The sequence below is a fragment of the Ciona intestinalis genome, unplaced genomic scaffold (assembly GCF_000224145.3).
Source record: "Ciona intestinalis unplaced genomic scaffold, KH HT000221.1, whole genome shotgun sequence".
Classification (NCBI taxonomy): Eukaryota; Metazoa; Chordata; class Ascidiacea; order Phlebobranchia; family Cionidae; genus Ciona; species Ciona intestinalis.
The window spans coordinates 1-15,363 of NW_004190542.1; the positions used below are offsets into that span (position 1 = coordinate 1).

General features: G+C 39.2%; 1 protein-coding gene and 1 long non-coding RNA gene across 4 annotated transcripts; both read right to left on the minus strand.

Moving 5' to 3' along the window:
- Positions 1–1,146: 1,146 nt before the first annotated feature.
- On the minus strand, positions 1,147–2,642 carry LOC113475325. The gene is made up of 4 exons (XR_003397069.1): positions 2,366–2,642; positions 2,063–2,290; positions 1,635–1,697; positions 1,147–1,279 (listed from the first exon to the last, which is right to left on the minus strand). It is a non-coding gene; the product is annotated as an uncharacterized LOC113475325 (long non-coding RNA).
- Positions 2,643–7,198: 4,556 nt separating this feature from the next.
- LOC100185092 lies at positions 7,199–14,807 on the minus strand. 3 transcript variants are annotated; one of them, XM_026839383.1, is made up of 11 exons: positions 14,302–14,807; positions 14,048–14,118; positions 13,540–13,664; positions 13,165–13,280; positions 12,638–12,704; positions 12,450–12,572; positions 12,089–12,185; positions 11,163–11,601; positions 10,431–10,606; positions 7,732–9,936; positions 7,199–7,438 (listed from the first exon to the last, which is right to left on the minus strand). In XM_026839383.1, exons 1-11 carry the CDS (start codon positions 14,732–14,734, stop codon positions 7,430–7,432), a joined length of 3,861 nt encoding a protein of 1,286 aa, XP_026695184.1. In that variant the 5' UTR covers positions 14,735–14,807; the 3' UTR covers positions 7,199–7,429. The 3 variants fall into 3 exon arrangements, with proteins under 3 accessions (XP_026695184.1, XP_018672018.1, XP_009857672.2); XM_018816473.2 differs by having other exon boundaries at positions 7,200–7,438; positions 7,743–9,936; positions 12,638–12,707; positions 13,171–13,280; XM_009859370.3 differs by having other exon boundaries at positions 7,200–7,438; positions 7,743–9,936.
- Positions 14,808–15,363: the final 556 nt, after the last annotated feature.

The following is a 15,363-nucleotide window of genomic DNA, read 5'->3' on the forward strand; positions in this document are numbered from 1 at the left end:
CAGAATGCATCGAGCTCGTCCACTGAGTTCAACTTCGTTCCACGGTTCATGGATTCTTCCATCAGAATATAACTTGTTACAAGTATATGCTCAAGACTGTAGAAAGAAAAAGAGAAAGTTTCCAACTTTCATTCAAAAACCTGCGAATGGAGCAATGGGGAATGGGTGGGTGGTTGTGTGCTGTAGATGTGATTACTGGTTATATGTTTATTGGTATGGCTGCAGTTGCTTCAATGTGGACATGGGAGTGGCAACCATAGATAAGTCACTCAAGTTCCCACCCACGAGGATATAAATGACCAAACTAACCAAAAGTCATGCCTGCTTATCCACACACTGCAATAGCTTCAGCAACTCGACTGTGGGCGTGAGAGTGGCAACCATAGATATGTCATTCAAGTTCCCACCACAAGAATATAAATGACCAAACCAACCAAAAGTTATGTCTACTTATCCACACACTGCAATAGCTTCAGCAACTCGACTGTGGGCATGGAAGTGGCAACCATAGATAAGTCACTCAAGTTCCCACCCACAAAGATATAAATGACCAAACCAACCAAAACTTATGTCTGCTTATCCACACACTGTAATAGCTTCAGCAACACGACTGTGGGCATGACAGTAGCAACCATGGATAAGTCACTCAAATTCCCGCCCATGAGGATATAAATGACCAAACCAACCAAAAGTCGTGTCTGCTCATCCACACACTGCAATAGCTTCAGCAACTCGACTGTGGGCATGGGAGTGCCAACCATGGATAAGTCACTCAAGTTCCAACCCACGAGGATATAAATGACCAAACCAACTAAAAGTCATGTCTGCTTATCCACACACTGCAATAGCTTCAGCAACACGACTGTGGGCATGACAGTAGCAACCATGGATAAGTCACTCAAATTCCCGCCCATGAGGATATAAATGACCAAACCAACCAAAAGTCATGTCTGCTCATCCACACACTGCAATAGCTTCAGCAACTCGACTGTGGGCATGGGAGTGGCAACCATGGATAAGTCACTCAAGTTCCCACCCACGAGGATATAAATTACCAAACCAACCAAAAGTCATGTCTACTTATTCACTACAATAGCTTCAGCAACTCGACTGTGGGCGTGGGACATTTGGCCTACATATTCTAACCTGTAATACTTTATGCAGATTACTCCACATAATACGATGACAATGACTGCCCCAACACTTGTAGCTGCATAAAGACCCGCACTCGAACCACTTGTTTCCTTATGTTCTATACCAGAAGTAGTCTCGGTATACCCTACACAAAACAGAGGCAGTTATTTAACACAAACACAACGTAAAATATATATTTACCACCGATTTTTAATCCTTGAGTATATTACACAAGGTGTATTCATACAATATATTACATAACTTATAAACAACATACACAGCAGCTTGGGTGCTGGTTTCTTATACACCAGACATACATGGTGTACTCATACACCTCATGCTCACTGTCGAGTTATAACATGGGTGTCTTCTTACACACCAGACACACATGGTGTGTTCATACACCTCATGCTCACTGTCGAGTTATAACATGGGTGTCTTCTTATACACCAGACACACAAGGTGTATTCATACATCATGGTGCACCAAAAATAAATTACCCCTTTCACTGTTTGTTGTCGTTTGTACTTCAGTTGTTGCTTCTGTAGTTGTTTTAGCATTTTCTGTATAAAAGGGAAACGGTTTATTTTTTAATTAAATCGACATCGCAATGTTTTTGTTGGTTGTAACGGTCACGTCTTTCATCGATTAAGTTCTACTTATTTTTAGTCTGTTATAACAACTGCTGTTCTACCGTGACTTTCCGTATTTTTTCTTGTAAAAGCATTACATTATTAGAATGGGGAAGATGGGACATGTTTTTATTCTTATTATTCGTCTCGTTTGGGAAAAAATACTTACAAAATTATATAACAGTAACCTCACCCTCTAAAATCTTACCCCACGGTATAAACTGTGTTTTATTTATGGTATGATAGCACTGTTAACAGTACAAATGAAAGCGAGCGTTTTATTATATGCTACCTACTTTGACAAATAAAACGATGGGTATCGCCGCAACGTACGATCTTCCACTTAAATGATTCGTCAAAAGCTCCATCCCATCCCATAGTAACACAAAGTTTGGTGGAATCATAAATGTCATCGTTGTTATCTCAATAAGTGAAGACTGATGTATCAGTTGTTGTTCCATCCGACCATTGCAATGTAGTTGGACTGGTACGACTCAAACCAATGAAGAAGGAATATGGTTTACCTAAAAAACATAAAACACAATAAATCTAAAACCCACACACAATGGTCCGTAATAATGTCATTAATATTTGGCTACCTGTTAACTTAGTCGTATCAATATTTTTCACGAGAAAATCTTGAATTCGTCGAGAATTAACAACAGCTAGAATGGCGTCCATTGATTGACAACTTTCGTTAGCTTTATCAACTCCATCCACTGCTGTATACTCAATGTAATATTCGATGCCATCAAGTTGATGCCAACTATCAGTGGTTGATGTTGCGACGATTAAATTTAACAGAATCAAAACGGAAAACATAATTTTGTATGTTAACTCAAAATTCTACCATTCTATCATGAAAGACATGTATAGCTTATGTTTGGTAGTGCCAAGGCATTATAACACGGTTGTTTTGTTTCATATACCTCGTGGCCGCTTACAAGTTACCACGTATGTAACTTATTTATCCTCGCATAGCGGACAAATGACAGTCGTTATAACACGGGTGTTCTGTTTCATACACCTCGTGCCAGCTTACAAGTTACCACGTATGTAACTTATTTATCCTGGCATGGCGGGGCAACGACAGTCGTTATAACACGGATGTTCTGTTTCATACACCTCGTGCTCGCTTACAAGTTACCACGTATGTAACTTATTTATCCTCGCATGGCGGGCAACGGCAGTCGTTATAACACGTGTGTTCTGTTTCATACACCTCGTGCTCGCTTACAAGTTACCACGTATGTAACTTATTTATCCTCGCATGGCGGGGCAACGGCAGTCGTTACAACACGGGTGTTCTGTTTCATACACCTCGTGACCGCTTACAAGTTACCACGTTTTTAACTTATTTATCCTCGCATGGCGGGCAACGGCAGTCGTTATAACATGGGTGTTCTGTTTCATACACCTCGTGCCCGCTTATGAGTTATAAGTATATAAGTTTGTGCCTTATAATATTTCTACTAAAATCCCACCTTTTTAAAGTTATGTACTGCTATATTATGTTGTGTGTATACCACCTATTATAAGTCCTAAATCTCGACTCGACCACATTTACTTAACATATTAATGCCAACTATATAATGTAGAATTTGTTTATTAAGCCTACATATAGAAGTATAGTAGAATGGGAAAAAATAGGACACCCATTTTTATTTTCTTCTCATATTTGGTTGTATAAGCAAAGAAAATTCAAAGAAACATAAAACAGTATCCTCACAAATCCCATAGACCGTTGTTAATTGTTTAAAATACGATTAAGATATTTGGATTATGAGCTAAAGGTGTCCCGTCTTTCCCAACATTACTATATGACGTAATGTCAAAGTAAATTCTTCAGTTTTGCTTTCTGCCCAAAATTTACGTAAAGTACACATCTCCCGAACATGTAGACAAGAAAATGTAAAAAATGTAAAATTTCGAAATAAATAAATTAACGAATGAATCATACTTTATAAGCTCGCATGGAGGCAACGATAGTCGTTATAACACGGTTTCTTGTTTCATATACCTCGTTTTCGCTTACGAGTTACGTATATGTAACTTTGTGGGTGTTAAATATTTTCCGTTAAGTGAATTGCATTATTATATACTTAGAATATATAAAACTAATCAGTTGTAAAAACTAGAACGCTTCGATTCCAGCGAAAATCTAAGACTACGTTATTTTCTATAGCAGCTATATGTCTAAATGAATAATACTTCGAACTATGCTGGCAATGAATTAAAACTAATCAGTGTGAAAAACGCTTTGGTTCAAGCAGAAATCTAAGCAGACTATTTGCTGTTTTTTAACTAACTGCAATAAGGAATCAAACGCGTGCTTTTCTACACTTTTAAATATCATTATTTCAGAACCTAAGCAATATTACGATAGTTATAAGTGTAGCTGCATAAACTTTAACTTAAGTAAGTCTGGGCTTTGCGGAACCATTTTAAGAAGATGACGCAACGTTAAAGGAAGTTAACGGTTACGCAGTGTAAGCGTAAAAGACAATGGAATAAAGTTTCGACCGCGTTACGTGATAGTAAAGTTGCATAGGCGTCTCTGCAGAATGAATGAATGACACAACTATATCTTCTCGTGGTGGGGAAGTGAAAGTATAGTTATAGTAGGATGGGGGAAGATGGGACACCTTTTCATTCCATTTTCTCGTACATTTTGGTAGCAAACAAAAAACATTCAAGAAATTATAAAACTTTGTCCTCGCGACTTTCATAGACCGTTGTTAATTGCTTAAAATACGATCAGAATATTTATATATTTCGTGCTAAAGTTGACCCATCTCCCCCCCACCCCACTATATAAACCATTTCTTGCGTTAGGCAACACATATACCCATTTTGGTAGCGGCATTGAGCATTGAACCCATGTATCCTTTGATTAAGTTGAAAGCTACTGACTATGTTGAAATTGGCATTAATAAAAACATTTGCATTAATAAAAACTACTGAGTTTAAGGTATCAGAATTGAGACTGCCTTGATGTATATTCTATAAGAACTCGGCCAAAAAATCAATCTAGTGTTTATTATAAAAAAAAAACGACTTTAAATCAATATTATATAGTGGGGTGGGGAAAGAAAGGACATCGTTCACACATGATATCAAAATATCCTGATTGTGTTTTAAACAAGTAACGACGGTCTATAGGAGTCGTGAGAATACGGTTTTATAATTTTGTTTTTTGTTTACCACCAAATGGGACGAGAAAATGGTATAAAAATGTGGCCCATCTTCCCCCATTCTCCTATACTTAATGTGTATACAATACAATGTTGGGGATTATGATACAATAAGGCGATTAATGTTGGAATTTAGAAATAAAATTTCGCAAATACCTGTACGTCCTTAAATTGAAGCACGGGGTAAATTGAGACAGTTCGGGTAAGATGAGACTTTTCTCATTAGGTAGCATAAAAATAGTATTTACAGAATTATAAAACCGTTGTCAAGCTACTCAAAAAGAGGGTTAATAGTTGTTTATAACACAAACACGAAATATGAGATTTAGGTGCTAACGGTATCCCATCTTACCCAACAGTATTATGTTTATATATAGTTGGGAAGTTGGAGAAAGAGATGGCGGTAGTGCACTGCGCAACACTTTAACGTCACATGGCGGTTAATGTTAGATTATTTATCAATCGCTAGTTGTCGGTAGTGAACTGCGCAATCTTTAACATCACACTGCGATTATTATTACAATATTTTATAACCGCTAGATGGCGGCAGTGTGCTGCGCAAGTTTTTAACATTACACTGCAATAAATTTTACAAACTTTTATAACCGCTAGAGGGGGGTAGTGCAGTGCACAAATATTTGAAGTCATACTGCGGTTATTTTTAGAATATTTTACCGCCAACTAGCGGTTAGAAAATGATCAAAAGTTAACCATAGTGTGACATTAAAATTTGCGCAGTTCCCTACCGCCGTCTAGCTGCTAAAAAATATTCTAAAAATAACCGCAGTATGACCTCAAAGATTTGCGCAGTGCTCTACAGTCGTCTTGCAATTAGAAAATATTTTTAAATTAACCGCAGTGTGACGTTATAGATTTGACTACCACCATCTAGCGTTAAGAATTGCGAAGTGCACTACCACCTCTATCGGTTATAGAATATTCTAAAATTAATCGCAGTGTGACGTTAAAGAGTTGTTTAAAAAAATTAATTATTTATATCCTCGTAGGTGGGAACTTGAGTGACTTATCCATGGTTGCCACTCCCATGCCCACTGTCGAGTTGATGACCCTTTTGCAGTGTGTGGATAAGCAGACATGACTTTTGGTTGGTTTGGTCATTTATTTTCCCGTGGGTGGAAACTTGAGTGACTTGTCCATAGTTGTTGAGTAATTTGGCGTTTATGGAGAGTTTATTTTATTTACTGCGAGAAAATCACAAAGTGTTGGAAATTGTCATTACGTAAAAAGGGTTGAAGAAATGTTATTCACGAAATGAGTGATACTATGCATAGGTTACCATCTTCAAAAGAGCTCGGGAAAGAAAACTTTTTGGGAGGTTTTGATGACTGTTAAAAGATTTAAATCGGCAAAATAAACAAACTTAAGATAGTTAAAAAAAACAACTTGATTTTACAATTTTATTTTAAAATAAATTTCATCAAATTTTTAAAATATCACACGTTACTGTAATGAAAGCTGGTAAGTAAAATAAATGCAGATATCTTTTTTTGTTTATTGTAAATGGTAATTTCTTTAATTTTGTTTTCTATGATGAACAGATATAGAAGTGTGTAACAGAATACGTTAAAAGTCGAATACGTTTCCAACGGAATCTAAAAAAGTGACTGTTGGATTCGAAACTACGAGCGAAATTCAAACGAATAAATAAGTTGTTATATTTTCGTGCGTGTTCTGCTTAATAGAAGTTTGGACGGAAAGACAAAATGTCGTGACCACAATGGTTTTCGTATTTTTTGGAAGCAAAAATAAATGAGTATAATAATAAAATAGGATCAGGGGTGTAGATATTTCTTTGTTTTTTTCTTTTTACACCGAGGCGAGCTACCCTGTAGTGTAAACGCCGCTTAAAAGAACAAACAAAGAAATATCTACGCTGACCTGCGCTGAACAACGCTGGGTGTAGATATTTCTTTGTTTGTTCTTTTTATACCGAGGCGAGCTACGCTGTAGTGTAAACGCCGCTTAAAAGAACAAACAAAGAAATATCTACGCTGACCTGCGCTAAACAACGCTGGGTGTAGATATTTTTTTGTTTGTTCTTTTTACACTGATGCGAGCTACACTGTAGTGTAAACGCCGCTTAAAAGAACCAACGAGGAAATAGCTACGCTGACCTGCGCTGAACAACGCTGGGTGTAGATATTTCTTTGATTGTTTTTTTTACATCGAGGCGAGCTACGCTGTAGTGTAAACGCCGCTTAAAAGAACAAACAAACAAATCTCTGAACAACCAAGTTTTTATATAAAACAAGTGATTTAGGAACATATAAAACATGATTTTTAAGAAAAAAAATTCACTGCTTTTAACAATCTCGGCTGCAGTACAATGACCTCATATAACGTCACACTAAGAACAACGTCGTATGACGTCACGATGAGATCTGTGACGTCACACAGATACCAACCATGTTTCGTCTGGATTAAGGCCAAGAGATTCCATTGCTTCTATCACGTGATCTGCGAGTGTAACTTGTTTTATCTATGTGTGGCGGGAAAACGACAGTCGTACTATATTGTAAAACCACAGAAAGATATTCCTTTCAGTAACCCTATCCTGTACCATTGCTAATATAGATACTGTGTGGCAAGATCTCATATTTTCTAAAAACTCACATTTTGTATTTTTTAAGTAACAACGTTTTTTTAGAGTCGCGGGTATATATTTCTATAAATATTCTTTGTTTATTACCAAATGGATTGAGAACATAACATAAAAACATCCTGTATTAGCTCACCCCTACTTCTATAACTCTCAACTTACTTTCATTATTTTCTACAGGTGACGTCACTGGCACTTGTTCTCTTCTTTGGGGAAACACCTTGATATCAAAATCTTCAATTTTCTCCAAGTTTTCGTCGCTTTTCCGCGACTTATTGTTCATTTTTTCCACGTCATAACCGATCGCTCGTGCCACTCTGTTAAGTCTTTCTTCGTTAATTTTTCGTCTCGTGACGTCGCTATTCTGATTCGTGACGTCACGCCGGTCGGTAGCAGTTTGGCGCTTCAATTCGCCCCTTCGTGTGACGTCATTACGACTAACGTCACTTCGACTGACGTCAGAGGCACTATCAGTCGCGCTGTTGTATAACTGCATTATGATGTCAAGCTCTGCTGACGTCAGAGGTGCGCTGTGTGACGCAATCGGTACAGGTGATTCCCCCATTCGCGGACCAGGGCCTTGGGAACGATCGGAATTTCCAAAATCTTTCAAAGTTTGTTCCGAAGTTGCACGAACATTTCCGAAATCTCCCGAATCTAGTTCTTCGCTTTCTGTAGTTTCGTCGCTGTAGTTTCGCCCATGCCCGACTGGCATACGGTCATAGATGCTATTTGCATAGCTTGCGACTATCCCGGCCTGCCCCATTTCTTTCCGTGGGGTCGGCGGAGAATCCGCATCAGCAAAAAGGTCATCCGGAATCTTGTACTCTGTCGGAGTCAGAGAAGGGACCTCCAACCTTTCAAGATCATTAATTCCAGAAGAAGAGTCGGAAAAATCAACCTCCGCTATTGTGGACGCCGCGCCGGACTCGCTGTCACGTGACAAAGTGCTGACGTCATCACTGCTGTTCGAAAGTTCGATGACGTCATCGTGACGTATATCGCGCACCATGTACTGGTTTAACTTGTCTTCTAACATAGAGTTGGTGACGCTAATAGCGCACGCCTCTGATGAAGTCTTATCTAGGGATGTTACGGTAGTGATACTGGTATCGTTGGAGACGACGCTCTCTTCCGCGCGTCTTCCGGAGGATCCCGGAGAACCCTTGGACTTGTTCTTCCTCGCTTGATCCAAATCATCTCTGCTGAGTCCAAGGATGCGAGCGGCTCTCTCCTGAAGCGTCTCCTTCTTCTTTTCCGGAGCAGGAAACTGAAAGACTTCCTGAGATTTGCGGAGGTTTTGCTTCAAAACTTCTTCACTTTTCGCTCTTTGTAAAAACGGCTGAATGTCCGGAGTATCTTGGCCTCGAAACGGGTTTACCCCAGGAGACGGAAGACCGCTCCTAATCCCTGCATCCCGAAGGTCTGACTGCGATATAGATCCAATAGTTGCTCTTCTATCGAACCCAGTAAAACTTCCCTGAGATGAGGTCCTCCGCTTCATTCTCCTCTTCATGTTGATGGAGTCGCGACTATCGATCCGGAGGAGCCGGGAACCGAGTCCGGAGCTTCCGTACCTCTCATCCGGCTCTTCATCCTCCGACGAGGAAGACTCGCAATATTGACTTACAAGCGATTCCACTCTCGCGCGTAAACTGCTTGCAGAAACGTCATTTCCCGTTGTCGCTATGACGTCATTTCCCTGTGAAGCTGTGACGCCACTACCTGTTTCTTTGACGTCATTTCGCGATCTAGCTATGACGTTATTTCTTGCTGGAATTATGACATCGTTTAGTTCTGAAGGGTTGACGTCATTCCTTGTCTTTACGTCATTAAATCGCGTACTTACGCGGTTCGGAGCGTTTCGAGAAATTGATGGGAATAATCGACCTTCGTTCAAGTCGTCCACAGATGTCGTGATTTCAACTTTGCGGTGCTGGGGTGGGCTTGGTTTAGGAGCTTTTCCGGTGCTCTCTTTAGCTCCTCTTGTGGGTAAAGAGTAAAACCCAGGATTGTTGGGTGGTTGCTCTCTTGTTTCAGAACTTATTTGACTGCTATTATTTAAGAGTTGCGTTCTTGATTTAGCTAAATTTTCTGATTGTTTTTTGTCGACGTGCTCAAAAGGTTGATTTGTACCCGCATGGTGTCTCCCTTGGTCTAAGTTCCGTGGCAATTGTGACGTCATATCCTGGGTCGTTTTATGGGGGTGTGGTGAGATATGAGCGGTGGGGGTGGCTTTGGGTGTTTCTTTGACAATTTTTGGATCTGTTGTGGGGTGAACTGATCTCACGGCTGGTGGGGAACCTGTGAATCCATACCACACCCCTTCTTCTTGATTGTCAGTTTGTTTCGGGATCTACACAGTTAGAATGAGAAAGTTATGTTATGAAGTTATGTATAAAGAAATGCCTCGTGATTGCTTACAAGTCACCTCGTATACGTAACTTGTTTGTCCCCGCGTGGCCCGAAAACAGCAGTAGTTATAACACGGGTGTTCTGTTTCATACACCTTGTGCCCGCTTACGAGTTACAACGTATGTAACTTTAGGGGTGAATGACGCTGTTTTATGTGAAGTTATGCACATTTTCGTTAAAATACATTAAATATTTATAATGTAGTTTTAAAAACACATTAATATTTTATATGAAGTCAACTTTACACTAATGTGTTGGTAATTTCATAAGACATAGACGCGTGTGAAAATTTAAGTATGTAACTATGTAGTTACAATAGAGTTGTTCTATATAGTATATATATGCATATGTGGGGTCCTCAAAAACTATAACGGCGCAAAAATAGAATAACTTTTTAGTAAAAAATCGTTATGGCTGCTTACGTCAAATAAGTACCTCGATTTTAGATGGGATTTTTCGTGGTATAGATTTCTGGGTTTTCCCCTGCAGGACCGGGGCTTCGTGCTTGGTTCGAGTCAAGCAAAATACTTTTCCCTGATTGGTTAAAAACGAAGTCGCCACGATTGACTCGCTCTCGCATAACGTCATGATTGGAGCATTGTTGTTGCGGTCTAAAACAAGAAATGAGTTCAGTTTTTATATATATAGAACGGTGGGGTAAGATGGGTACGGTTGGCTTTATATAAACAATAAGTTTTGTGTTCATTAAGTCTGAAAGGACTTTTTGGCAATTGTTTGTGAACTTTTAGGACGAATTTTTGGTTGCCATACGAATGTCCTTCCAAATGACTCATACGCCCACAATGGTAGCAGCGTCGAGCCTCGATCCCGTCACTACGGGGTAAAAGGCACCAGTAGGTCACCGCGCCAAACTATTTTCCTACTGCCAGAACAACATTTGCAATAAACCTAGATTATGTTACGTACTACGGCTGGAAAAATGAAAAAAATCACGTTGGAATTTATATATGCGGCGCGGTGGGGGAAGATGGGACACTTTTCATTTTATTGTCTAATTCCAGTTGGTAGTAAACAAAGAATCAAAGAATTATAAAACCGTATTCTCACGACTCCCATAGACCGTGTTATTTGTTAAAACACGATCAGGATGTTTGGATATTATTTTCTAAAATTTTCTGTCTCTCCCCCCCTGCTATAACAAAATACCTGAAGGTAATGTCGTTTCTGCATTTGTTTCTGTTTTTGCAACGTCATTCTGTTCCATTTCTGTCGAGTCAGGGTTTTCGGTTTTCTTCTCCGGTGTCACGTGATCGATATAAACCTCTCGCTCAGAAATTGGTTGAAACAATAAAACCCCTTGTGACGTCACAGAGGATTCGATTGGTGACGTCGCTTCTTCCATTATGATGTCATTACACGACGACTCGCTCTCGGAGGAACTCGATGATGACGTCATATCTTCTACGTCATCATCGTCGAAAGTTTGGGGAACTGTGATTGGATGAGCGACTGTAACGTCATCAACATAAATTTCTTGGTTTGCTTTGTAATCCTCATGTGCCAACAATTTACGAGTTGGTTCGATGTCGTTAAAATACTGTCCGCTAGACGGTGTCAGTAAGCTAGGTGCGGACTTGTCCATTGACTGAAAAAAACATAAATTAAATTTTACCAAATAAACAAACAGTAATGAAGATATTATTAAATAAAAAAAAAATAATAATAAGTAAAAAAGACAGTCATCAAACTGTTGGTAATTGTTTCAAACACTATCAGGATATTTGGATATAGTAGAATGGGACACCTTTTCATAATATTTTCTCGTCCCGCGTTGTAGTAAACAAAAAACATTCAAAGAAATATAAAACCGTATCCTCACAACTCTAATAGAGCGTTATTATTTGTTTAAAACACGATCAGGATATTTGGATATTATGTGCTGAAGGTGTCCCATCTTCCCCCACACCACTATATTTTTAAGGGGTGTTCAATAATCCGCCATTTACTACTTTATGTTGTATAGGTTAAACAGTATTTGGTAAATAACTGGTTACCAGAAAAAACTTAAGTTCACGATTATAAAACACATGAAGTTCCGCAATTAAATTAAACAATAGTTGTATGAAACGTACACGACTTCTCTTCTTTTTATGTTGTTTGGTCTCGTGACCACTTCTCGTCCAATCAGCTTCCATTTCTTCAAGAGCGTTGTAGGATTTGCTTCGATGTCTGGAAAAGTGTTAGGAGTAAAAGGACATATTTTCATAAAGAACATGGTCAAAAAGGGGAACAATAACAATTTAAGGAGAATTGGAATTAGTTTGGCCATTTATATTATCGTGGGTGGGAACTTGAGTGACTTATATATGGTTGTCACTCCCATGCCCACAGTCGATTTGCTGAAGCTATTGTTGCAGTGTGTGAAAATACATGCCCATATTTTACTAATGACAACATTTTTACACATATTTTAATAAATAGAATATAGGTCACCTTCTACTGTTGAATTTCTGTCGTGGATTCCCGCCGTATCCAACATCTTCAAGATACTGTGGATCAACCATGTATGGGTAAGGTAGGGGGAAATATCCTGGTACACCATGTGCTGCGTAAGAGCTAAAAAAAAACATTTTTTTTTATAAAAAAACAAACTTATAAAACATGTAAATAGCTTCACTTACTCGTACATTGGGGAATACCCGGGGTAAACACCTAAAGGTGCTCCGTCGGGGCGATGTAGGAATTGAACTGAAATTTAAATGAACATTATTAAACAAGTAAATAAATCGATAACGCCAATAAATTTAATTTATGAGACGTATGTATTTTATTTGTCCTCGAATGGCGGGGCAACGACAGTTGTTATAACACGGTTGTTCAGTTTCATACACCACGTGCCAGCTTACGATTTACCACGTATTTAACATTTTGGTTTACTGGGTTTTCTGTATGGCTAACATTTTTGAATAATTAGTGACCACTGGGTTTGGAATTAAAAGTGTGTGAACCATAATTCGTAATAATAAACGTGAATATTTAAAAAAACTTGGCATTTTAAATAATTGTGACAGTAAAAAAAGCGAGACCGTTGAAAAATGCGTGGCTGAATAATAGTTACTGTTAAGAAAACGTGGTCGTTGATAAAAAGCTTCGTAGTTTAAAATAAGCATTACAGTTAAAATAAACGCGGCTGTTAACCCCATATAACCTTGGGGTTGAAATCTTCCCACAGGGTAGCCGAGTCCGTCAACCAATTCATGTGACCCCGGAATGACCCCTGTCATGTCACGTGGTAAGGATCCGTAGAAGTTTCCGGGGTTGGATCTGAATATAAATATTTTGTAACTCGACAGTTGAAACGAAGTTAATAAATACACCATGTGTGTCTGGTGTATAAGAAGACACCCATGTTATAACTCGACAGTGAGCATGAGGTGTATGAATACACCATGTGTGCCTGGTGTATAAGAAGACACCCGTGTTATAACTCGACAGTGAGCATGAGGTGTATGAATACACCATGTGTGTCTGATGTTTAGGAAGACACCCATGTTATAACTCGACAGTGAGCATAACAACTCACCCATATTGAGGCTGAGGTGGGAAGTTGTTTGCAGAATTAAGCCAATCGCCGACACGAGAATTTTGAATGGTTGTGAAATTGGGTTCGCTTCTCTGCGAATTTGTTTCTTTTTCTTTTTTCTTCTTCTGCAAAATAAATAAAAGACATCTTTTCTTTTCATTTTCTTGTCCCATTTGGTAGTTAACAAAGAACATTTAAAATATTCTAAAGCCGTATCCTCACAACTCCCGCATACCGTTATTAATTGTTTGAAACAAGATCAGAACATTTGGATATTATATGCTAAAGGTGCCCAATCTTTCCCCATACTGATGTATTTTTTATCCCGATCTGTATCAGATATATTTTAAGAAAACTAGTTTATTGCTGCTTGACGTTTAAGTTTACTTTAATAACATAAATAATTGGAAAATTTGTAAAAAATATGATTTAGGAAATTAATATATTTTTTAAAATGTATTGATAATTTTTTTTTAAATTTTGGGGGGTGTTAATCATATTAACTCACTTTACGATTGCCCTCTTTCCCCACCTTGCGGCTAGAAGATTTGTCACTTCGTTGTTTTCTTTCCCGTTTACCTGCGTGCAAATCAGTGGTCACTAATGGTTGTCTAAATTGTCGAACAAACATATTTTTTACAAAGTTGGATAAATGGTATCTTGTAAGCTTGCACGAGCTGAATGAAACAGAACACCTGTGTTATAACAACTGCCGATTTCCTATCACGCGAGAACAAATAAGTTACATTCATTCATTCTTACCTTCTTGTTTGTTTTTTTCTTTTAATTCCTTATGATCGGAACTGGTGCTTCCCCTTGATGACGTACGTCGATGACGTGATCGTCGTTTCGTGACGTCATCCCTACTTTTGTCACGGTGACGTCGTTTATCACGTTCTGAAGTTTTGTCATGATCGTTTTTCCGGCGTTCTTTTCTTTCCTTTTCTAAACTAGACTCCTGACGATCAGAATTTTGTTTCTTTCGCTCGTTATCGCCATGGTGCGGTTTTTCCTGGCGTTCCTTTCTTCTATCGTGGTGACGCACTTCTTCGTTAGTTCGTTTTCGCTCTCTAGCATCGTCTACCGGCTTTCGAACGTCTTCTAACTTCAGGGCGTTTTTGTACGCGTCTTGGGTAATGCCTTGGTGCACACGCGGCTCTTGTGGCCGAAACGATTTGCTCTCTTCCGCTCCCATGCGGTTAAACTTCACGCAGGGATGTTCCTTTACACAACGGCATTTGGCAGTTTATACAAAGTCTAACTTACTGTCTGAAATGTAAGAAAAAAATATTATATGATTAAACCTCACAGTGGTGACTACGTGTCAGTGTGTGTCTCGTAACTAGAGGCTGCCAGGTTCAAGGCTCACTGTGGTGGCTACGATTCTGTGTGTGTCTCGTAACTGGAGGCTTCCAGGTTCAAGGCTCACTGTGGTGGCTACGATTCTGTGTGTGTCTCGTAACTGGAGGCTTCCAGGTTCAAGGCTCACTGTGGTGGCTACGATTCAGTGTGTGTCTCGTAACTGGAGGCTCCCAGGTTCAAGGCTCACTGTGGTGGCTACGATTCAGTGTGTGTCTCGTAACTGAAGCACCCAGGTTCAAGGCTCACTGTGGTGGCTACGATTCAGTGTGTGTCTCGTAACTGGAGGCTCCCAGGTTCAAGGCTCACTGTGGTGGCTACGATACAGTGTGTGTCTCGTAACTGAAGGCACCCAGGTTCAAGGCTCACTGTGGTGGCTACGATTCATTGTGTGCCCAGTAACTGGAGGCTCCTAGGTTCAAGGCTCACTGTGGTGGATACGATTCAGTGTGTGTCTCGTAACTG